The sequence below is a fragment of the Dermacentor silvarum genome, chromosome 1 (genome assembly GCF_013339745.2).
Source record: "Dermacentor silvarum isolate Dsil-2018 chromosome 1, BIME_Dsil_1.4, whole genome shotgun sequence".
NCBI classification, from domain to species: Eukaryota; Metazoa; Arthropoda; class Arachnida; order Ixodida; family Ixodidae; genus Dermacentor; species Dermacentor silvarum.
In genome coordinates, this window is record NC_051154.1 from 174,003,036 (window position 1) to 174,028,400 (window position 25,365).

Genomic DNA, 25,365 nt, shown 5'->3' on the forward strand with positions numbered 1-25,365 from the left:
ACGTCCCCCTTTAGGCACAACCTAACGTCTTGAGTAGAAAGAACATTCCGGAACCCGTACCGAATGTTCGACACTGCTTTTCTCTAACTACCATATCAATCTCGCGCTCGCCATGCTTTCCAAACGTTTACACTGGTATGATGTGTGAGAAAGTGGTCTTAGTGTGCACGTACAAACATGATTAAATTGTTGTAGCTGTACCTCTACAAATAGAACGACGAACACGAACAGCACATGTGAGGCCCACAATAACCGGCCAGTCGTCGTCGTCGTCGTCGCTGCTGTTTCATTCAGTACCAGTTGCATATACCCCACCCCTTACGCGCTTTACGGGCCATTCATGTGCAACCATGCTGCGCATTCTTCTTCTTTTTTTTTTCTTCCATGAGCGTCTGAGCGCGCTTTTTCTCTACCATTTAATAAAAAAAAGTGTTAACAGTTGCTAACAAATTCAATGACGTCTCAGCGCGCATACTGACAAATAAAGACGACGAAAATTGTGAAGTTCTGCAACGTTACTGATCGCCTTCTTCCTTTCAGTGTCTCTTCTATGCATAACATGTTTATTTCGGTAGCACCATACTGTTTTTGCGCTGCTTACAAGCAGTGGCAACAGGAGTAAGTGTGTGAAGATGCATCGCTCTGCTGTCTGACGAGAAAAAAAGTGAGCGCATAGCACTGGTATGAAAACAAGCACGCCACATCTATAGTCCCATGTAGTTAGGTGTCAGTAGCCCATTTTCTCCCTTTGTAAAGATTTAGAAGAGGCCATACGCCTATTGTCGGATACCCGCAGTAAACATTTACCGGTGAAGCTAGAGGTGCCAACCAAGTTTAACTAAATAAAACGACTCTGCTTTCAGCGCCTGGGCGCGTCGTCATCCACTACACCGGTTTTGAGAATTAATCCAGAAAAGTATAGGTGCCTACACGGAGAGAGCATGTGCACCGCATGAAAGCTTCGAGGCAGCAAACATCATCAGTTTAGGCTCGCGCCGGCAGCTATGGCGCCCATTCTAGGCCACCACATTTGAGCAGAGCGATGACGGATCGAAGCAAGCATGCGTCAGGACTGGTGGGCCTAGCCAGCGCCGAACGCGGATCGCTCAAGCTCACTTTCATCGGCGACTTGGAAGACACGCGACGCCACTAAAGGATCAGCCTCATGGCTACGTCCAGCAAGTACAAGGTTTTCGTGAGCAGGACCGACATACCAGCCAAGGCCATAGAGCTCCTGGAGACGAAGTAAGTCATACTCATGTGTCTGTTACTATGGACCATACTACTACTGCCCTGCTAGAAAGTCAGCTCGCAGAAGTGTTGCACGCCAAAAAAAAAAAAAAAGAGGGGGGGGGGGGGGAATAAAGCAGGTAACACTTGACGTTCTCTCAAGGCGTCCGGCTCTGGACTTGCCTTTCTCAACGTCTCCAACGTGCAGCCTAATTGGTGTATGCATGGGTGTCACGAAGGCAGCGGAGCTGAACGTTAGTAGGATTACAGCGGCACAGTCGCTTATCCGCCCCGTTAGCGGCTTCGAAATCGCGCGATTGGAATTTTCGGAGCAGCTGCATGACTGTCAATCTCCTGAATATCGTAGAAATATTAATAAACGGTGTCTTGTGTCTTGTATTTTGATGCGGACAGGACGAAGTTTGATGCTGACAATACGAAGCTTTCTCAGTTATTCTACCAATCCCGTCCGTCATGATAGGTGAAAGTATGGTGGTAACAGATGCGTCTGCTTCAAGCAAAGCAGAAATTGCTTGTGACAACGTCGGGCAGATGTTGTTGGGTTCTTTTACGTGAACCTGCAGCGAAGGGGCTCTCTTAGAAGGCGGGCTGAGATCGTAGTCATGAGCGGAGCAGCCCTACCTGAGCTGAGATCCGAGATCCTGAGCTGAGACCGCTTTATACCCTCCAGCGTTTACTTGAACGCGTTCCTGGTACACAGATCAACAGGGCGTATAATTCTTCTTTGACGACTGCGAACGCTTGTCCAGACTTAACCGCGTTTACATGCATGTTGACAAACAATGGTTAAGTCAACATACCCCATGGAGGCAGATTGACCCAAACTGGCCTGACGCTCTAGGCCCGGCCGGCTAGCGCTCAAATGAGCCCCACAGGCAAATTTCAGCCCGGTAAGCCGACTCGATCCGCTTTAATTAAGTTCGTGCACACGTCCGTATTCATGAGCAGAATTAACGCAGGTAACATCGAAGTAAAAATATCAATTGGTAAGAGCAGTGAATCCACCTTCTGCATGACCGAAATGTTTTTGGTAGTTTGGCAGTCTGCTCATCTCACAACTGCCACTTATGCATATCATCTTCATTGTAGTTCATGTTTAGCGAGTGTAGCTTCAGCTATGCTGCAAGCTCACTATCGCCGGAACTTACGCGAGTTTTGAAATCGCAGATGGCGAATATTTACATCGCAGCTCAACGTGTCAGCAATACAGTCCGCAGTACGAAAGATCTATTTAATCCGTGGATATATATGTACTGGCCCAGTTTTCTACCCTTCTGTGGGGAATGTACTCCGTACACCATCGTGGACGCTATAACGTAAAGCTATTCCAATCTGTTTCCATTCCATTTCAGCCACTAGCCCTCCATGATTGGTAAAAAAAAAAGGGCCACCTCCACTAAACTAGTCACGCGATGTCACGAAAACTGCGAAAAATCCCCATTCGATATGACGTGTACAAACTGATTACGCATGATTACGCCGAACAAAAGAAAAAGAATTATTTCCGATTCTGCGCCTTTTTCGCCTTAAGCCCTCCGCTATTGCTCAAAATTTTTCGGGCTGCGCCTACTTCACCGGTCTGTCACGCGGCGTCACAAAACGCCGAAAACTAACACGTCAAGCTGACGTGTAGGCACTAAATATGCATTAATATCTCAAACAAAATAGGTTTTTTTCTTTTTGTTTGTTTGTGTGTGTGTGCGCGTGTGCGTGTGTGCGGGTGTGTGTGTGTGTGTGTGTGTGCGTGTGTGTGTGTGTGTGTGTGTGTGTGTGTGTGTGTGTGTGTGTGTGTGCGTGCGTGCGTGCGTGCGTGTGTGTGCGTGCGTGCGTGCGTGCGTGTGCGTGTGTGTGTGTGTGTGTGTGTGTGTGTGTGTGTGTGTGTGTGTGTGTGTGTGTGTGCGTGCGTGCGTGCGTGAGCGTGCGTGCGTGCGTGTGTGTGTGTGTGCGTGCGTGCGTGCGTGCGTGCGTGCGTGCGTGCGCGCGCGCGTGTGTGTGTGTGTGTGTGTGTGTGTGTGTGTGGTGTGTGTGTGTGTGTGTGTGTGTGTGTGTGTGTGTGTGTGTGTGTGTGTGTGTGTGTGTGTGTGTGTGTGTGTGTGTGTGTGTGTGAGAGATAGCCGGGGACTGCCCCGTTCCGAAAGCCATAAAAGATGGCTGCCAGCAAATCGCTTCCAGAATGACTTTCTCGGCCTATCACAAAAACTTATACATGTCAATATAACCTTTTTCGAGCCCTTTCGGCACGTATAAGACATCACTCTGCCAACTCTTCTTTGCTGAGGATCTGTTTCAGTGGAATATTTATTCTTTCGTTGCACGTCGCCGCGATTTTCGACCAGCCACCGCAACCTAAGCAAGTGGATCCTGCACTCCAGTGCAAGTGGGTTCGGCACAATGATGGATTTTGCAGCAAGTTCTCGCGTAGTTTAAGAGTCATTTAGGCAAGTGCGGTTGTTGCTGGTGTGGAACCACACTTGTTCTTTCTAGACCAACAACAGAAAAAAGTTCTTAAATCGTGTCATGAACTAAACAGCCATCGTCGTTGGCAACATATAACGCATGACATAAACGGCTACAAGACAGCAGAGTAGGCGTACTAATAGTCGTTGGAGCTTATCACTGTAGAGAAAAAAAAAAGGGGGGGGGGGGGGGGGGTAGATGGACGCTTCCTTTTATGCGCCTCGCAAGTTATGAAGGGGAATGAAACGGGATTCGAAACAAATGGCGCACTGGTGCAAGTGGTATGCTAACGCAGGTGCGTCGTGACCAGCGCGCCTTGCACACCGACCAACTGGCTCGAGCTATGGGACAAGTACGTGCACGGGATGGACGCGCTCTTTATCCAGCCCTACGAAAAGATCAACGTGAAGACACTCGACATGGTCGGTAAGAACCCGGCGCCGACAACCCATCTATACCCAATGTTAAGCCCGCCCGAGCAACACGAATGGCAACTTACAGCCGCAGCTGTCGAATTATTTACGCAGGAAGCAAGGCAAGCTGGATGTACGTAGGTTTTTTTTTTTTTTCGCCAACAAATGATTCAGTTCAGATTAATAATGACCGGCCGCAGGCCGTGATGGAAGCTTTAATTACTCTCCAAAATCGAAATACTAAACGTTCACTGCTGATATTGAAGAGATCATTCTGTGGCACAGGCTCCCGTCTGCGAGTGGTGGCCACCATGTCAGTGCACCACGGCAACATCGACCTAGAAGAGTGCCGCAGACGGTAAGTCCACTACTGCTAGCGTACACTTACTCCACAGTACATAGCCATTGACACTATAGCCTGACACCAACGAGAAAATATTGAACTAGAATCGGTGTTCTAGTCTGCGCTTCCTCATAACCGAAAAATGTGAGGCCATTTACGCACCTTCTCTCGAACCGTATTAAAAAAAAAAAGATGTCGGTAAGAATAGGAGCTAGCAAATCGCGATGTTGAACGTGTCGGCGGCTCGCCAATGGCAAAGAGTACTTAAGAACGACCCACCGTGGCTGCTTAGTGGCCATGGTGTTGGGCTGCTAAGCACGAGGTCGCGCGATCGAATCCCGGACACGGCTGCCGCATTTCGATGGGGGTGATATGCTAAAAACACCCGTGTACTTAGTTTTAGGTGCACGTTAAAGAACCCCAGGTAGTCCAAATTATTCCGGAGTTCCCCACTACTGCCTACTTCGTATCAGATCGTGGTTTTGCCACGTTCTGATAGGTGGCAAAAGCCCATAATTTAATTAATTTAAACTTGGTAACAAAAATCTTTGTGAATTCGCCTTTGGTTTGCACAAAGAGCACTCAGCAGATTCATATGGATCTATAGGCCCAATCTCACGGAGCGTTGTAAGCGTGCGAGTCGTTGCCCGAAGACTTAGTGCAGATGACTTCGGGCCCAAAAGTGTTTTTGTCTGCATCACAGCGGCATCCACGTCGGGAACACGTCGCACGTGCAAAGCGACGCCGTAGCCGAAGTCGCCCTGGCGCTCACGATTATGGCGTCAAGAAGGATCGCCGAGGGCTTCGACGCAATAAGGGCGTGAGTCTGAAGGCTCCTCTTCGTCGCTCTTCGTATCGGAAAAAAGCTTAAGAAATTCACTGGGAACATGCCTGAAAATTCGGGACGTTATTGGCGTGTGCTTCCTTTACGCATTCTATATAAACCATAAAGACCTGAATCAGAGGCATCAAAGTGGATTCTTTAACTGTACTGAATGCGAATATAGATACGCAGCTGACCAAAACTGAATTATTTGTGTTCGCCTGGTTGTACAACAGCCACATGAAAAAAAAAAAGCATACCCTGACGGCAAATTTAGAAGTTGATAGCGGCTTGGTTCGATTAATTTTCTAAATTAAACCTGTTCCCATGTTTCTCATACGTCTGTGTAACTGGAATGCGAGTGTAATTGGAACCACAACGCATTTAACAAATCGGACTTGTAACTAGAAATTCATCGCAAAAACAACATCGTGGCTCTGAATGCCTGCAAGATACATCTTCGTCGAATCTGCGGCGGATATCAGAAAGCCGCAGAGGACGATAACGTCGTTTCCAATTTCTCATAAATCCTTGACGCGCTGCTGTCACGCTGCTATAAAAAAAAATTATCAAAGACTTTAGGGTAGTATCAGGAGCGCCTCTTGTCAACGGTTGTGTCTCGGAGACAACGTCCTCGCCATCAACACGTAGGACGTGTCTAGAACTGTCCTTTTGCCGGTAATCTCTTCAATTAATGTCGCTTTTTCCTGCCTTTCGGTTTGAATAACTTTCGAGGGTTATTTTTCTCGCACGGCCAACGTGGAAGGCCAACAAAATGTTGTTTGATAGGTCCGAGAGTTCGGCTTAATCGAGTTGGGACTGACATAGTCTTATTATGGTGTGTGTACGTGGTGTATAGTATGGTCCACTGTGAAAAAGAACACCCAGTTACAGCATTCCACCATCGTTTACTGATGCTGACTACACCTGACATACAGAGTGATCATTTTTAAGTTCTAAGGAATTTTTAAATATCACCTGCGGGCAGACAGCATAATTCTTGCCTTTGAGCTGAACTATTCGAAGAGGCGGACATTATTAGCTCGAGAATTCGAAACACATAGTTATCTAATTACCAGAAATTCATTAATTAACTTCTTAATTATTTACTTTACGGCACATATTGCAATTTACGAATTGTAGTCGGTGACTTTGCAAGACGTATCCACTTGAAATGATTTTCCAGAAGGACACCAGTTGAGAGATACTATCTCCCAAAGTGTAGGACGAAATACATGGGCGTTCCAGTTGCTATTGTGCGTCATTGCATAAAAGAGCGTTTTGTTGAAAAAATAAGTGAACAACATGCAGCGCATTTTTACGTCGAGTTTGATGGCCCATTTCTCCGAACTAGGTGTCATTCTGGAAATTCATTCCAAGTGGATACGTCAAGTGGTAACTCACTGGCTACAATTCGTAAATTTCATTATGTGCCATAATGCAATTAACTAAGAAGTTAATTAGTGATGTTTTTAATTAGTTGAATATGTGTTTCAATTTATCTTGCAAGTAATGTCCGTTTCTCAGAATAATACAGCTCAAGGTACTAGAATTATGTTATCTGCAACAGGCACTTTTTTTTTTTTTTTTTGACTCCGTAAAACTTAGAAATGATCACTCCGTATAGCACGAAAGAGAGAAGGCAATTGTTTTATGCTGGCTAGCGGGTCATAGCGAGTTCTTTTTTGTTTATTAAGTTGAAGAAATATTGCAGTTTATTGGTTATATATATATATATATATATAATATTATTATTATATTATATTATATTAGTTGTCCAACGTCGTTTTTTTTTCCTTTTTCTTTTTTTTTTTCAAGTTTCAACGTAATGATAGCCGCTCATCAGGCCATTAACTCTTAAATGAAGCCCCGCCGTGGTAGCTCAGTGGATATGGCGTTGTGCTGCTGAGCACGAGGTCGCGGGCTCGATGCCCGCCGCGGCGGCCGCATTTCAATGGTGGCGGAATGCAAAAACGCTCGTGTGCAGTGCATTGGGTGCATGTTAAAGACCCACAGGTGGTAAACGTACATGAGGAGCCCCTCACTACGGCGTACCTCATACTCGGATTGCGGTTTTTTGCACGTAAAACTCGCGAGAACTTAATTTAAATTTGAAATGCACCATATACACTATAAGCAAACAGGCTCGATCCCATGTTAGGCCGAATTCAGAACGGAATCATACAGCTACCGTTACTTGCGCGTCACCGTTTTTGGCTAGCCATGGCTTTCGACCGTTACAGGGGGAACTGGACTCCAACCACCAACCTGTCCTGGCTGGTCGGACCTGAGCTCGTGGGCAAGGTTGTCGGCATCATTGGCCTGGGAGACATCGGTGCGTAAGCGAACTTGTTGAGATAACGCTCACGAGCCTCGTGCAGACACTCACCTGTACGGCGCATATTAAGCACAGACGTTTGTCATCCAGCGTATCGAAAACGCTACTAGCAGCTTTACGTAAGTTTCCCAGGCTTAAATAAGAATTTTGAGGTATCCAACTCAGCATATCAAAAACGATACGTTGGGCTTTATGGGGTGAAGGTCGCGTGGTTATAAGGTGAGCTTGGCCGCTTATCCTTCGAGGCATCTTCCAGGGCAGCCACATATATTCGCTGGTATTGTGGCCACTGGCGGAGTCTCTGTCGCCGAAACGGTTGTCGGCCACCGTCGCTGTCGCAAACGCTGCTGTCACCACTGCTGCCTTTTTCTTTTAAGTTGTAGAATGCTGAAGGCCAATAAATTGATAGAGTTGCAAAACTGCCTTGAGCGAAGAAGAAACCCGCGGTTCAAGTGGCCAGCGCCTCAGGAAGAGTACACGTTGAAGGTGAATATATTTTGGAGGTCATTCGAGAAACACAATAAAAGAATAAAAGAAGAATAAAAGAAGAAAAACACAATAAAAGAAGTTCTCGATATTTTGGACGTCCAATTTGTACGGACAGCCGGCGTCAGCAGCTTGCGGGATGCAGATTGCGCGAAAGAGCCGAATTTCAGCCCATCTTTTGCGCGCAACCAGTAAAGCAGTAGAGTACTATGTTTGCCACGTACACCACTGCAGGATAGAAAACATGTGATCTTAACCACAAAAACGGTCTAACGCTAAAACTTTCGTAAGAGCCCATGTCAGCCAATGGCAATGATGGAGATATTATTAGTGACGGCAGCCTGCCAATAACAAAGAACATTTACGAACAAGAAGCTTTGTTAATGTGGCCCCTGAATCCCATGCTGTGCGCCCAGGCTCATGAAATATTCAGCTATTTCGCAGACCCGCGCCCCGTAAGCTTTCTACGTCGAGTGTCCCTGTTAATTTGGTAGGCATACATCAGAATGACCAGGAAAATTAGAAGTTCAATACATTTAGCGTGCAGCCTAAGTTCACCAAAACCTCTCAACACCGGTAGCGGGTGCTATAGCAGCCAGCACTGATTGAAAAAGAAAACAGAAAGAAACAAAAGATGTATGCTGATTATGTTTAGCACGCAGCGGTGTCTGCTGATACTATAATCACAAGACCTGAATTTATAGTGCTCTTCTGCTGGTCTAGGTTTTGGTTTCCAGTTGCAGCAGCATTCCAATGGGGCCAGAATGCAAAAATACCCATGTATTTAAAATTTTTGGCGCACGTTATCAAATTACCTTGTAACCTTCCCCCACGGTGTCTCTCATCACCGTGATGCAGGTTTGTGAAGTGAATTATCATCCTAGAAAACATAAAAATACGCATCTGCACATTTCGTCATACGAATGTTCCAGGAATGGAAATTGTCAACCGGCTGAGGGCGTTCAAAGTACGAAGCTTCTTGTACCACAATAGGCGCCCCAGAATGGACCGTAAGTATAACTCTCGCGAGTTTGTGCCACTGTTGAGAGAACAACCATATCGCGTATACTGCACAATAGCGCGCTCAAATTATTACGAATATTCACGCTCTCTCGGGTGTCATAGAGCACAGCCAAAAAAGAACACAGTATTTTACTAATCAGGTTTCGTATTTTACAAGGATTCCTTTCCTCCGATTCTTTCATTTCTTATCACCTGTCCGGCACAGTGGCCCATCCCGGAGAAATAGCTGGCGTGCGAGCAAATACCGAAGGGTAAAAATTCTTAGGGATTTGGAGCAGCCACCATTCATTGAATGCAACGTCCGGCCAATATCTGCCCTTCACAGTCACACCACTATCCACTACTTGAGGCTGTAGTCATCAACAACGTTCAGCATGCAGCGTGCGCGCCGCGCGCGATCTGCTAAGCAGTTTACACGAGAAAGTAATACACTTTCCTGCCGCAAGGGGAGCACACCAGGTGAAAACGACATAACACCTTTCTCAGACGTCGAGACCATTCTTTGAGGATGGGGTAGCTAGTGGTATACTACAGTAATGGTATATGGATGTGCCGTTTGTTCGAGAGCCTCGGAAGAGATTAGCCAAGCCTTGGGTTGTGCATCTTCTTGGCGGCAGCACGCGAGTTTACTTCACGCGGAAGAACGGAGAGGAGGTTCACCGGAAACGACGTAGGGATAACCCATCCCCTGAGCTCCACCGAGCGAATACGTGAATAGCATTATAGCGCACTTATAAAACGAGTCCAATCATAGAGGCGTGCTTCTCGCTGCAAGTTATTGTAAAAAAAAATAGCTTTGAAGACTAACACCAAAGATGACTTGCCTATAGCGTGCTTTCAAGTGAGCAACGCTATGGTCCAGCCATGGGCGCGGCTCATGGTTGGACTCGTGTTAAGACACGTTTCAAATGCCGCATGCAGACTGCCTTCCGTAAAGAAAATCGTGTATTTTTATGCTGCTTATAAAGAGGCTCAAACGGTCAAATTATTCCGAAACACTCTACCACTGGCGCCGCCCTCATGTAACTTGGACGTTAAAATTAATCAAACCACCTAGTGATTAGTGCAAAGCATTATAACGAATACCTTAAACAAACGACGTGCTGTCATTTTATAAATTCGCAATATCATGAAGGAAATAATGTGTTGTCGATGGTAGAAAATATTACGGATTGCCATTTTGCTGCAGTAACATATCAGTTAGCGATGTACGGCTTGCCGTACATCGCTATATATGACGTCAGGGCCAATTTATTGGCCCTGATACGTCAGGGCCAATTTATTTGCCTGAGATTTTAGTTTTACGGTGATAGCACAAAGTTAACAGTTACGCGATCAAGTTCTTCATTTCTTGGCGTAAAGCATGCCCGCATGTCGCTATTTACCATCAGAATCCATTGCGCTGCCCTCTGATAATTGTGCTTAAATCGCATGCACTGTCGACTTGCTCCGGTTGAAAACTTACACGGCTTGTCGTTATGCCTTTGCCGTATGGTGGCCCAGCGCTGACGCACGACATCCAGTACACCACGCTGAAGCATCTGCTGTGCAACAGCGACATCGTGATCGTGTGCTGCCCACTTAACGAGGAGTCGCAGCAGATGTTCAACGACAAGACCTTCCACCTGATGAAGCACACGGCTGTCTTCGTCAACATCAGCAGGTGGGCAGAGCTTGCCGACTAGATGCGCACGGGCTAACTGCGGAACATGCGTTTATCTGGTAACCGACCGCAGCTATAGAGTCGGTTAAGGAGCCTATATATACATGCCGCACTGTCAAGACTTGTATGAAGGCTCCCTAGAGTCGGTTAGAATTAAACGCGTATTCGCAAGGTTTACTATGTGTGTATCAAGAAAACCTCTTGATCCTTATCAGATACAGTTTTTTTTTTTCTTTTTCGAGTTGGGAATAATTCCACTACGAATTACAATGCAGAAGGCGCTGGCTCTGATGTTCCGATTAGTTTACTCAGTCACCGTGAATAGGATCGTAGCCAACTACACACATGTGGTAGTCTGCATTACTAGTAAATATTCTTCTCGTGTACCTTGAACAACTGAGCGAAAACATTGTGATTCGCCATGTTGGCCCCACACCATGCATTTGCGACGACCACTTGCAAAACAGGCGTTGCAAAACAAGTTAAACAGGCATTGGCGCGTGGACTACTGAGCTGTCTTACTGGCATCTCTGTTTGTGCGACGGACACCGTGACGAACGCTTTTGCAGCTGCCACCGTTGTTGACGTTCTAAACAAGTAATCATGCGAGTCCATACGCTATACGGTGTGCCAGCAGTCAAATTATTAGTAGCAGAAACAGTGTTCCCAGTTATATATTTCATCGCCACGACGTGGTGTTGCGCAGACTCACTGGTGCAATTAGCGTTGCTGTATATGTGCCCTGTGGAAGCATATTGCAGTAACTCTATAGGCGCCATTAGGGAGCCTTCATACGCACACGCGCTCTAGGGCGTAGGCATGCATATACGAGTACGAAGGCCCCCTAGGCGCCACGGCTGCGGAGCGACATCTGTCAAACCAGCTCGAGATATTCGCGTTAAGAGCCTCCCCGAGCAGGATTGCGATGAGCACGAATGAGTTCAAGAACGACGGTGTCGGCGACTAGTCTCTCGCCTCACTCCCTCATGCAGGCGAGAAGTGGTGAACGAGGAAGCGCTCTGCAATGCTCTCAAGTCCGGTGTGATCGCCTCCGCGGCGCTCGACGCTGAAGGCGACACACCTATGGCCAAAGACAACCCACTCCTCAAGCTCTCCAACTGTAGTGAGTACGCGCAATGTTACCCAGTTGAGCCTGGGTCAACCCATCTTAGAGCCTGCGCTCTTCGAAACACGACGTCACGCGAGAAGGCAAAGAGCCCTTCATGGGAAAGATGGAGGGGGGTATTACAGTTAATGCTATTTTTTTATTGGGGTTCTTATGAATTCGTACTCTGCCTCCTCGCGTGACGTCACATCTCTAAGCGCGCCGGCGTTTCGTTATCAAGGAGCTGTCGGCTGGGCAGAGTTCTAGAGCAATCTCCGAAGAGCGCGAGCACAAAGCTTTTTCACAAAATACAAATACCGCATAATTTCCTGAAACATGAAACCACTGCAAAAATAATTTTCAATGCATGTACACATAAAGCTCGAAGCAGGCGGCACCAGCCGAAATGCCTCCCGGCAGCAACTGCCCTTATCAGGTATATTTTGCGGTTTCTGTCCACTCCTGTTGGACGGAAAATTCGTGAAACAAACAAACCCGTAATAGACCAATTCGGGACAATTGAAACTTGGTCATCAGTCACATGAAACTATTAACTAAGTATAACTATTAACTGAGCACGCATAATGGGAATATAATTATGCACACCATCCAATCACTTGCGTGTTTACCTTTAAATTTTATTTAGAGATGTTGCGCTTATTGCTGCTTTGTTCTTGCTCCAGTTTCGTAGGAAGATAGCATTTTTATGGGCCCGATCATTCAAGTATACTACTTGGCACTGCTACTTGCCTGCTTTGCAAGATCCCACACACCGTGGGGATTGATGTAAGCGAAGCTATGGTGAGCCAGCAAGACGAAACCGTAGGTTTTCCCACAGCAACACAGCGCATCTTGATAAGAAACGCGCAGGCAGCTAACGCCTGCCGCAACTGTGCCAAGGCCGCGGATAAAGCTTCGCTTTAAAACTCGAGTGTAGTGCCTTCATCTGCGCCCCTCGTGGTGTCGACATCACATTTAAGGTCATGCTTTGCCACACCGCAGGCTGTCGGAAGCGACTGGTGGGTCGCGTCATGACCGCTATACGTTTTAGACTCTACTTGCCTTCGTCTGCGCGAGGCGCAGACGAAGGCAACTTCGAAAATATTTCTTGCCAAATCGGGCAAGTAAGGACGCTGAATGTTATAATGAAAGATCGGGACCATAATATAGAATCTTGCTGCGAAACTGGAGCAAAGAACAAAGCAGAGGTGCGCTCAAAATATTTAATTTAAAAGAGTAAGTAAAAACGCAGGTCATTGTATCATAAAGCTTAATTTTAGAGCAACTGGTTCACGTCTCACCTTCCAAAAACGTCCGATCTGCCTGTTACCATATGCAGTTCACGAAAATTTCTGCATACAATGTTCCCAGTTGATTTTTTACCCTTTGATTGCCAGCATCTTAGCTGGTTCCGCAAGCCGTCCGAATGAGCTGTCACAATATTGTTACGGTGAGGAAAACAGACAAGGTCGACGAAGGAGAAGAGGACGAAGTGGCAACAGCCTCTCTGTGTTCTCAGCTGCTGTCTATCTCCTGTAAATACATTCTGTAAATAGTTTATACCCGTGACATTTTGGTGAGAGGTGCGGGGTACGCGTCTTCGCCACGGAGCTCCGCAGCGGACGTCTCACCCAGCCCAAGAACATGCATTCAGCGGCAGGCACCGCGTCTGCAGCTGCATCGCCGACTACGCAGACCCAGTACGTTGCTCTACCTCAGCCGCAAGACCCCGGCAAGTTCAACGGCCTCAATGGTGTTGACGTAGAAGAATTGTTAAAGATGTACGAGCGCGTCTGCAAGGTGAACAGGTGGGATCCTACCATAATGCTGGCCAATGTCGTGTTCTACCTCGATGGAACACCGCGAACGTGGTATTATACACACGATGAAGAGCTCACCAGCTGGGAGTTGTTTAAAGAGAAGCTGTCCGACGTTTTTGGCAATCCGACCGGTCGACAGCTAGCCGCCAAGCAACAACTCGCCACGCGTGCCCAAACTACTACCGAGTCGTACGTCTCCTACATTCAGGACGTCCTCGCCCTCTGTCATAAAATCGACAGGTCAATGCCAGAGGAGGACAAGGTTGGCCACATTATCAAGGGTATCGCGGACGACGCATTCAACCTTCTGGTCTTCAGAAACTTATCGACCGTCGACGCCATCATGAAGGAATGCCGCCGTTTCGAGCAGGCGAAGAGCCGCCGTATACATAATCAGTTTACATGGCTTCCAAATACTGCAGCGACCTCTTCTTGCACCGACCTAACCGACCAATCTAGCGTGTCACCACCAAGTGAAAACGTGACCCGCATTGTGCGCCGCGAACTCGAAGCTGCGTTTCCTGCCTCTGCTGGACGACCCTACAACACCTCACGAAATTCGCCTGAGACCGACTGACTTTGTTCCCATTCCACCACAGGCCTTGCAATACATCGAAATGTATTTCGATGTATTTCTATTTGTCGTTCTATGCCAGTTCCCGATGATGATTACATCTCCGCTCCAATAACTGCCATCGTTCTCAGCCATAACGTTACTGTCCCGCATACAATACTGAGAGTCAAAGACAATCGCACCTATCTCCCTGTGGTGAATTTCGGGCTTACGAAGCAAATTCTGCCTAAAGATATTACCCTGGCTACGATCATTGCTTTAGAAGTTCACTGCGTTGAAACTTTTGCCGTTGACACGTCCTGTGAACCTTTCCGGTCTACCAATTGTACTGACCACGACATTACGAAAATGATCGCCCCGGGTCTTCCGCCTGTGGAGGCTGAACAGCTCTGCAGTTTATTGCTTTCGTTCAAGGATATATTAGACCTAAACAACCGTCCCTTAGGCCAAACGTCTCTTGTCAAACACCGTATACATACAGGCGCTAATCCTCCCATCCATCGGCGACCCTACCGAGTTTCAGCTTCGGAGCGCCAAGTCATCAAAACGGAAGTGGACAAGATGCTCGCGAAAGACATCATTGAGCCATCGTCAAGTCCCTGGGCGTCACCTGTTGTGCTAGTAAAGAAGAAGGACGGCACATGGAAATTCTGCGTCGACTACCGGCACCTCAACCGCATCACGACGAAAGACGTCTACCCACTACCTCGTATAGATGACGCCCTTGATTGCCTATACGGGGCACAGTATTTTTCATCCATCGACCTACGGTCCGGATATTGGCAAATCGCTGTGGATGATCTCGATCGTGAAAAGACCGCCTTTATAACGCCTGATGGTCTTTACCACTTCAAAGTTATGCCTTTTGGGCTCTGCAACGCTCCGGCTACCTTTGAGCGTATGATGGACTCATTACTCCAAGGATTCAAGTGGTCAACTTGCCTCTGCTACCTAGATGATGTTATTGTGTTCTCGCCCACTTTCAGCACACACCTTGAGCGCCTTTCAGCTGTACTTGCTGTTTTTCGCAAGGCCGGTCTGCAGCTCAACTCGAAGAAATGTAACTTCGGCCACCGTGAAATTACAGTCCTTGGCCATGTCGTCAATGCGTCTGGCATCCGACCGGACCGGGAGAAAATTCGCGCCGTGAAAGATTTTCCTGTCCCACAGTCCGAAAAAGATGTCCGCAGTTTCGTGGACCTTTGCTCCTACTTCCGTCGCTTTGTTAAAGATTTCGCCACCATAGCACGCCCTCTGACAGATCTTCTTAAGAACAATGTGCCGTTTTCATGGGGAGGCTCTCAGGCCGCCGCCTTTTCTCGCCTTACCACCATACTCACCACCCCGCCGATTCTAGGACACTTCGATACGTCAGCTCCTACAGAGGTGCGCACCGATGCCAGTGGCCACGGCGTCGGTGCCGTCTTGGCACAAGTTCAGCACGGCCGTGAACGTGTTATCGCGTACGCTAGCCGTCTTTTGTCACCTGCGGAGCGGAATTACTCTATTACCGAGCGCGAATGTTTGGCACTTGTGTGGGCAGTAGCAAAATTCCGCCCCTATTTATACGGCAGGCCCTTTTCTGTTGTAACGAACCACCACGCCCTCTGTTGGCTTTCCTCCTTAAAAGATCCCACAGGGAGGCTTGGACGATGGGCTTTGCGGCTACAGGAGTATTCCTATTCTGTGGTGTACAAGTCTGGTCGCCTACACAATGACGCTGACTGCTTGTCCCGTTACCCTGTACCCACGCCCGCCAACGCCGACACGGATGCTTCCGCAAGTGTTCTTTCCATTTCCCAGCTTTTGGACATGGCCCACGAGCAACGCCATGACGCTACCTTGAGGACCCTCATTGACCGAGTGCAATCTGCTCCCACTGATCCATCGTTACGGTGGTTCGTCCTCAAAGACGGGATATTGTACCGCCGCAATTTTCACCCTGACGGTCCTCCCCTTCTATTTGTCGTTCCCCAACACCTCCGCTTAACCGTGCTTCAGGAGCTGCATGATGCACCTACTGCCGGACACCTTGGGGTTGCTCGCACTTACGACCGCGTTCGCCGCCGCTTCTACTGGCCCGGCCTCCCGCGCTCCGTACGGCGATACGTAGCTGCTTGCAAGTCCTGCCAACATCGGAAAAAGCCAGCAGTGCTTCCTGCCGGGTACTTACAGCCGATCGAGATTCCAACTGAGCCATTCTTCCGCGTGGGTTTGGATCTCCTTGGCCCTTTTCCTGAGTCCAGCTCCGGCAACAGGTGGATCGCTGTGGCTACTGATTACGCGACGCGCTACGCCATCACTCGAGCGCTTCCCACGAGCTGCGCAACTGACGTGGCCGATTTCCTACTCCGGGATATCATTTTAGTCCATGGCGCCCCGCGACAGCTCCTTACCGACCGTGGCCGCACTTTCCTCTCCCAAGTCATCGCCGATATCCTACGCTCCTGTTCTACTAAGCACAAACTCGCTACGTCTTGTCATCCCCAGACCAACGGCCTTACTGAGCGACTTAATCGGACCATCACTGACATGCTATCGAAATACGTCTCACCCGACCACAACGACTGGGATATTGCGCTACCCTACGTCACGTTCGCCTATAATTCGTCACGCCACGATACTGCTGGGTATTCCCCCTTTTACTTGCTCTTCGGTCGTGACCCTGTATTACCATTGGATGCTTCGCTCCCCTTGGTACGGAACTCACAGACCGAGTATGCCCGCGATGCCATCGCCCACGCTGACCATGCGCGCCAGCTTGCCCGTACTCGTTTGTTGGCATCGCAGGAAACTCAAAAGCACACTTACAATTGCCGCCATCGTGAGACATACTTTGCACCAGGCTCTCTCGTACTCCTTTGGTCCCCTTGCCGACGTGTGGGGCTCTCTGAGAAACTCCTTCCGTGCTACAAAGGTCCTTGCCGCGTTCTACGTCAAGTGACCAATGTCACCTATGAGATCATCCCACTGAAATCCGCCGTGCCAACCGGTTCCACATCACCCGACATTGTACACGTCTCTCGGCTTAAGCCCTCTAATGCCCTTCCCGATGGCCCCATCTGAAGCACCGGGACGGTGCTTTTTCCGCCGGGGGTTGTGTTACGGTGAGGAAAACAGACAAGGTCGACGAAGGAGAAGAGGACGAAGTGGCAACAGCCTCTCTGTGTTCTCAGCTGCTGTCTATCTCCTGTAAATACATTCTGTAAATAGTTTATACCCGTGACAATATTATTTTCAATACCAGGCGAAGTGCCTAATGCTTTGCGCCCGCCATATTCAATAGAGAAGTTCTATAAATTAAATTTTTAATCATTTACTTACATTTTGCAATTGCCAAGTTACGTCGGCCTTACAAGGTGGCGTCGCAGTTCTCACGCTAGAACTGTTCGAAGGAGAGCAGATTATACCAGCCTGTCGTGATGTCGGACATACTATAAGTGAAGGTGGCCTGCCGGTGGCAAACATCCCTTACAAAGTTTTGTGAATCTGCTCATGTTGAAGCGTTGTTGGGCCAATACTCGAAGCAAGAAATGTGCCAAATCGATAATTATCCCGGGGTTTCGTGGTGTAATTTCTGAAAGACGCACGGTCGTCATTTATTTCCAAGCACTGTCGTCACGAGTTTCCAAGTGCATTGTGCCCGCCGTTCTTTTGTGTGGTAAAAACAATATATACCGAGGAAAGCTGCAAACCTGGGATGGAAGGTTGAGACATGATATTTTCAACAATGCTCCATGCTCCGCGGCTGCCGATGCAAGGCAGTTTTGTTTTGTCATTTTCCTACTCTGCATTCCTGCGGGAAAGCCTCCGGTAACTAAATGAAAGAAGCTAGGACACCACTGATACGTTATACAGTCAAACCCGGTTATATCAAATCTGAAGGAGATCACAAAAAAGCTGGATATACCTATAGGTAATTCGATATATAAAATAAAAATTTTATACAAACATTTTCAAGGGGATTTTACTGCTGTTCTTTATACACAATAATTCGTTATATCTGGGTTTATATGTTCGATATAACCGGGTTCAACTGTATATACAGTTATACCTTATCGGCTGTCGTTTATGACCGCTACATTTGCGTTCGACATCCAAATACCGAAACCTGCTCACCAGGCACGGTGCATAGTAGGCACAAATAATTCATAGGATTTTACTCTCCATGGCTTCATGTAGGCAATGAAAGACATCTCTCATTTGCATTACATGGAGCTTTTTTTTTTTTTCTTTCTTCCGCCACCATCGGAATGCGGCCGCAGCGACTGGCCATGTGACACACGACCTCGTGCTCAATAGCACAACGCCCTACGCAGTCATCGTAGCGGGTGGCTTTGTTGAGCGGAGAGGCACGTAGGTGCATGCGAACACATGGTGGCCACCTGAAACTTGCGAGGCTACTGGCGTAATATCGACAGTGAGGGAAACAAAAAGCTCATGCCGCGTACTGTTGCAGCTTAAAGGGCAACATTTTTTTAAAGTAGTAAGAAAACGTTTGTGATCTGTAGACAATGCTGCCACGAACATGAGAACCAAATATTATCTCACTGCATGCACGCAGCAGCGCACAAACTCGCATAAAATATCACTCGCTCTCTCCTGCGGCTTTCGAGGCTCCCCATATTTGGCGCGGTCGATGATGTCACAGATCACGCGAAAGCCTATAGACACCAGTCATTGGTCAATTTATGACCTTGAGTTACTCCCGAGCGCAAGCATCGCGCACGCTGCACCCTCCTCTGATCTTTTAGCAACTGTGAAGCGGCGGTTGTTAACGCGTCCCGCCGTTCTGTCACCGATCATTTGTCGCTATCGGACACTTATGGCAGACGACAACCACGAAGGGTTACAAAAGTGCACTGTGGAAAGAAGTAAGAAAGGAGCTATAGGCAGGACACGGCTATCGACGCCCCCCGCCCCCCCGTGAGAGAAAATGTTCAGTTGAGGGGGATGGGGGAAAGCAAACACTGTGCTCGTTATACCTCCATTATAGTTAAGTCCTTTTCAAAAAGTGTTTCATGAATACATTCATTGAAAGGCATCGCAGTCTCTCCGGTGTGTTCTCCGTTATGACGAAAAGTTATATATAAGGGGAAAATAAACGAAAGAAAAGAGTAGGCAAGTTGTGTACTTAGCTCTGATAATAAAATGATATAGGACTCGCTTTAAATATTGAAATTATTGGCCTGTTATAACTTACCGCTTCGACGCTAGCTCCTATTCTCAAACCCAGTTGTAGCTAATGAACTAATGTACTCAACGCAGCACCCAACTGCTCGTTTACTGCTCCAAACAGTCGTGGGGCAGGAAACCGGGTCACCGTTTCCGCGACTCAGTAAGTCAGTTACGCTCGGAGGTGTCCGCATGTGGTGGCTCTGATCTAACATACGATGCGGCAGCGAGGAAGCTATAGTCAGCGGAGACTGGCTGAAGGCTACCGCACACGCGGCGGCGCTGAGGTCAACAACGCCGAATGGGACGTACGTCATCCAACTTTCGTCCAATTTGCACCCGCGTCCAACCGGTCCAATTCGCCCGCTCCTGTCTAAGCGGCAGTAAGCGACAGCCGTAAAGCGGCGATGCCTTTACATGAGAAGTTGTGGAGCCCGATGAATCCGAGGAGGGCAATTCGCACCGGCTTCCCTATGTTGGCAAAATGAGGTGCGACGTGCTGCTGCGAGTGAATGGATGAGATCGTATCAAAATTTGGAAGCCTTGCTTAAGCTTCGCCTTTAAGAGTGGAACGCGGTAGCATTCAAAGGTCCCTATCTGCTTCTCATGCTTCCCGGCAACTGCAGTTTTTGTAACCGTAATGTTTACTGGGAAACGCTTGCGGCGAACGCTACGCACGAAGGCGAGCTCTCTGGTAGAAACGTGGCCTCTTGCGTGGGCCGATCCCGGAGGTAGTGTACAGTCGCACCAAACAATATTACACTATTTTCAGGTTTCTGTTATTGTTCCGCACTTTTAATATTTCGGTCTGAGAAGATTTAACATAAAAGGCATGCGCTGTTGGTGTTATGTTTCATGACATTTGTTTGTGGGCTGTCATTCTCAAAATTCCGAGGAATAACTTTGCCAAGAATGTAAGACATTAAGGTATGAGCAACTTTAGTGATAGAACGGTGTGGCCATATAACCCGCAGATGCCACATGTCATATAGCAAAGCGCGGCATATACGCATACCTAAGTAATACGGGAATTCTCGCTCACGGACGACTCCGCCGACGCAGACACCGGATCTTCTGCGACACGGAGCCCTTAACGCTCTCGCGTTAAAAGCGTCGCATAGAACTTGCGCATCGTCGAGGCTTGCCCGAAGGATGCGTCGAGCGAGCGTCTTTTGGGGTCGATGGAGTGTGTGGACAAGTTAATTATGCAGTAGTTTTGCAGATCCAACTGCACATGTTGGTATCTGTGTGAAGCGAAGCTTCAGGGAAGTGGTCAATCCAATGCAACTAAATGCGATGTGCATATTTTCATTCTATGCAACGCGTAACCTCATGCAGTGTTTATGTTCATGCACTGCACGAGTCACATCTTTGACCTCATGCAATGTATATGTTCATGCACTACACCGTTCACAATCTGTGGCGAAATGCAAGCACCAAATCAGGCGGATGCATAAAAAAATCAAAGAAACCATTGAGTATCATGCGCCGTGCTACTAAGATGTCTGTATGCTTTAGAGATACGTACCTATGAGCCGACAGCGCATATACAATTTTTTATGCCGCGATTTATTTTTTCATTACGCACAACAGAGATGCGCTCACTGGCATTACCTTGCAGGTCATGATTTCGTCTATATATATATATATATATATATATATATATATATATATATATATATATATATATCCCACTTCAATTGCTGCTTTGAAGCAGCAATTGAAGTGGGAGGTAAGGCACCAAGGCAACCAGTAGGGAAGCTCTCCCAAGAAACAAAGGAGCTAATAAAGAAACGTCAAAACATGAAAGTGTCCAACTCAAGAGATCAGATAGAATTCGCTGAACTGTCGAAACTGATCAACAAGAATAAAGTAAGGGATATTTGAAATTATAACGTGAGAAAGATTGAGAAAGCCGTAAAATATGGACGCAGCATGAAATCAGTGAGAAGAAAACTTGGCATAGGACCAGGCTAGATGTATGCGCTGAAAGATAAGCTGGATAATATCATCAGCAATTTAGATGACATAGTAAAAGCAGTGGAAGAATTCTATACTGATTTATACAGTTCCCAAAACAGCCAAGCTACTTCCGTTCGAAATAGGGATGAACCGGATACAGAAGCTCCTTCTATAACTAGCGATGAAGTTAGAAGGGCCTTGAAAGACATGACCAGGGGAAAAGCGGCTGGAGAAGATGGAATAACAGTAGATTTAATCAAAGATGGAGGAGATATCATGCTTGAAAAGCTTGCGGCCCTTTATACGCAATGCTTCACAACTTCAAGTGTACCAGAGAGCTGGAAGAACGCCAACATTATACTTATCCATAAGAAGGGAGACATTAACGAATTGAAGAATTACAGACCCATTAGCTTGCTTTCAGTATTGTATAAAATATTCACCAAGACATTTTCCAATAGAATCAGGGCAACACTTGACTTCAGCCAACCAAGAGAACAGGCTGGCTTCAGGAAGGGATATTCTACGATGGATCATATCCATGTCATCAATCAGGTAATCGAGAAATCTGCGGAGTACAATCAACCTCTCTATATGGCTTTCATAGATTATGAAAAAGCATTTGATTCAGCAGAGATACCAGCAGTCATAGAGGCATTGCGTAATCAAGGAGTACAGGAGGCATACGTGAATATCTTAGCAAATATCTACAAGGATTCCACAGCCACCTTGGTTCTCCACAAGAAAAGTAGGAAGTCACCTATCAAGAAAGGGGTCAGGCAAGGAGACACAATCTCTCCAATGCTATTCACTGCATGCTTAGAAGAAGTATTCAAGCTCTTAGACTGGGAAGGCTTAGGAGTGAGGATCGACGGCGAATATCTCAGCAACCTTCGGTTTGCAGATGACATTGTCCTATTCAGCAACAATGGAGACGAATTATACAACAAATGATTGAGTACCTTAATCGAGAAAGTGTAAGAATTGGGTTGAAGATGAATATGCAGAAGACAAAGATAATGTTCAATAGCCTGGCAAGGGAACAAGAATTCATGATCATCAGTCAGCCTCTAGAGTCTGTAAAGGAGTACGTTTATCTAGGTCAATTACTCACAGGGGACCCTGATCATGAGAAAGAAATTCACAGAAGAATAAAATTGGGTTGGAGTGCATACGGTAGGCATTGCCAAATCCTGACTGGGAGCTTACCACTGTCGTTGAAAAGAAAAGTGTACAATCATTGCATTCTAGCGGTGCTAACATATGGGGCAGAAACTTGGAGGTTAACAAAGAAGCTCGAGAACAAGTTAAGGACCACACAAAGAGCGATGGAACGAAAAATCTTAGGAGTAACGTTAAGAGACAGGAAGAGAGCGGTGTGGATCAGAGAACAAACGGGGATAGACGATATTCTAGTTGACATTAAGCGGAAGAAATGGAGCTGGGCAGGCCATGTAATACGTTGGATGGATAACCGGTGGACCATTAGGGTTACAGAATGGATACCAAGAGAAGGGAAGCGCAGTCGAGGACGGCAGAAAACCAGGTGGGATGATGAAGTTAGGAAATTCGCAGGGGCAAGTTGGAATACGGTAGCGCAAGACAGGGGTAATTGGAGATCGCAGGGAGAGGCCTTCGTCCTGCAGTGGACGTAAATATAGGCGGTGATGATGATGATGATGATGATGATGATGATGATGATGATGATGATGATGATGATGATGATGATGATGATGATGATGTATGTCGGAGCATCCGGTGGCGCATACCCAATTGCCAGATAATTGTGTAGGCCAATTATAAGAAATTCGAGAAAATGAGAGAAGCCTCGAATATATCATGCACTCTTCCAATAACAGACCTATGTGCTTTAGTGATTACTATGAAACGACATTGTGGGTACAGGTTTTATATAGCGATTTAATGCTTTACTAAGCAGAACACAGGTGGGCTTACTGACACTATTTTGTGGGTCAGTTCAAGCCGGTTTGTTGTGTCCTATCGTGCAAGGTACCGGCCAACGGACACGACACCGTTGTCGGCTATTCAATAATAGAAACTTTATGGGAATGGAAAAGATATTAAAAAGGGGTGGTCGGAGCCTCTCAGTCCAGGGCCCCACTGGCCTCTGCCGCCTGCCTGACCTGGCTAATTAAGGACCTTTGTCTGGCCAGGTCGGAGCGGGCGAGCTGTGTCTCCGACTGCTCCATTGTGGTACTGGTATTTGGTCTATGAGGGTGCTTAGCGCACTCCCAGGTTATATGTATTAGGGTAAGTATGCCACCGCACCAAGGACAGTTGGCCCTATAACGAGTGGGATACATGGCGTTGAGCAATTTTAAATGGGGGAATACCCCAGTCTGTATTTAACGCCAATCGGCGGCGTCTTCCCCGCTAAGTTGTGGGTGAGGCGGAGTGTATTTTCTGCGAACTCCGCGCTGATGAGCAAGGATGTCTTTGGCATTTAAATTGGTGGAATTTTGTGAGGGATAGTGCGAGTGGTTGGGGTTAGAAGAGGACGCCCTCGCTCGGTTCGTAAACCCTCGAGCTAACGCGTTAGCCTTTTCGTTCCCCTGTCCCCTCGCGTGGCCCGCGCACCAGAGTAGGCGATGACGGTGATTGAAGGATTTGGGGATTATCGCGAGGCTAACCGTAGTCACGTGCCCCTTAAAAAACATGCGACACGGCTATTCAAAGAAATCTGGCTTTAAAAGGTGGTCGAAGAGATGTGATCGGTGAGGTATACGTGAGGGAGAGATGGAAGTGGCGCAGGAATCGTCTGTGCTTGAGGTGTGGCATCAAAAAGTGAGTTGCCTAGAGCAGTACTTAGCTCGGCGTTGCCATAAGTCTGCCGCCCCCTACCCCCCTGTCTTTCTTTTTCATGCTTATGTCTTTCACGACTCGCGCTTTGCAGAGAGTAAACTAAAGCGTGACTCATTCTCCTCTTGCATTTCTCAGTCGTCACTCCCAACATGGCCTCGGATGGCAGGGACGCCAAGGTCAAGACTGCGCTAGTGTGCGCCGAGAACATCCTGGCAGCACTTGAGGACAAGTACCACGCCGCTGCCAACCTCCTGTGCTGACAGCCGGGAGACCTCAGTTCCTTCACAAGTGCCGTCTCAGTGACCGCGAGCGCTGGGACAATTGGGGATCACGTTAAAGAACAGAAATTAAAAAGTCGGGAACTTTCTCGGGAGATCTTTCTTTACAGTTGACTTGCACTAAACGACCTTAAAAAATTAAATTAAATTCTGGGCTTTTACGTGCCAAAGCTCCGATCTGATTATGAGGCCACCTGGGAGATCATTACCATGCACCTAAACCTAAGTGCACGGGTGTTTTCGCATTCCGCTCACATTGAAATGCGGCCGCCGCGGCTGGGATGAAACGTGCCCCGAGCTCAGCAGCGCAGTGCCGTAGCCGCTGGGCTACCGCAACGGGTGCTAAACGACCCCAAGCTCTTTGAGTGGCGCACACTCGCGTGTGACGTCAATGGGGAGACTCCGCTGCCGCGCCACGCGCGCGCGCTCGCTACGTGAAGGCAACTTGAAGCTGTCAGCCGTCCTGCTGTACTCGAGTTTTATTGCGATAGCAATTATATGGACACTTCAACCGGATTTCTGCCGTCGGCGTCGTCGTCGTCGTCGCCGTCGCCGTGAGGTTCCGTATAGATAAAATCTTCGCCGCGCGCCGTATGCCCGAGCGGAAGCGTGCGGGGACGCGCGCTATCACGGAGAGCGAACGCACTCAATCTCCCACGCGCAAGCAAGGAAGCGGAAAGCCAGCGCCGGAGGGAGCGGGGGGGGGGGGGGGGGGGGACACTTCTACTCTGCCAACAACCGCGCTCGTCGCTCGCCCGCACAGTCTCTTATCTCTCCCACGCGCAAGCAAGCAAGGAATCGGGAAGCCAGCGCCGGAGGAAGCGGGGGGGG

General features: G+C 47.8%; 1 protein-coding gene across 1 annotated transcript; it reads left to right on the plus strand.

The window, feature by feature from the left end:
* Positions 1 to 980: 980 nt before the first annotated feature.
* On the plus strand, positions 981 to 24,608 carry LOC119435602 (glyoxylate reductase/hydroxypyruvate reductase). The gene is made up of 9 exons (XM_049657577.1): positions 981 to 1,245; positions 4,004 to 4,134; positions 4,407 to 4,479; positions 5,168 to 5,284; positions 7,531 to 7,622; positions 9,044 to 9,121; positions 10,638 to 10,797; positions 11,790 to 11,920; positions 24,392 to 24,608. The coding sequence occupies exons 1-9, from the start codon at positions 1,166 to 1,168 to the stop codon at positions 24,514 to 24,516; spliced, it is 987 nt and encodes a 328-aa protein (XP_049513534.1). The 5' UTR covers positions 981 to 1,165; the 3' UTR covers positions 24,517 to 24,608.
* Positions 24,609 to 25,365: the final 757 nt, after the last annotated feature.

Excerpts from the sequence above, each read along its gene's own strand:
- LOC119435602 (XM_049657577.1), top strand. The coding sequence starts at position 1,166 with ATGGCTACGTCCAGCAAGTACAAGGTTTTCGTGAGCAGGACCGACATA. Across the intron at positions 1,246-4,003 it reads ATAGAGCTCCTGGAGACGAA|GTGCGTCGTGACCAGCGCGC; the intron begins GTAAGTCATACT and ends ATGCTAACGCAG. Across the intron at positions 4,135-4,406 it reads GAAGACACTCGACATGGTCG|GCTCCCGTCTGCGAGTGGTG; the intron begins GTAAGAACCCGG and ends TCTGTGGCACAG.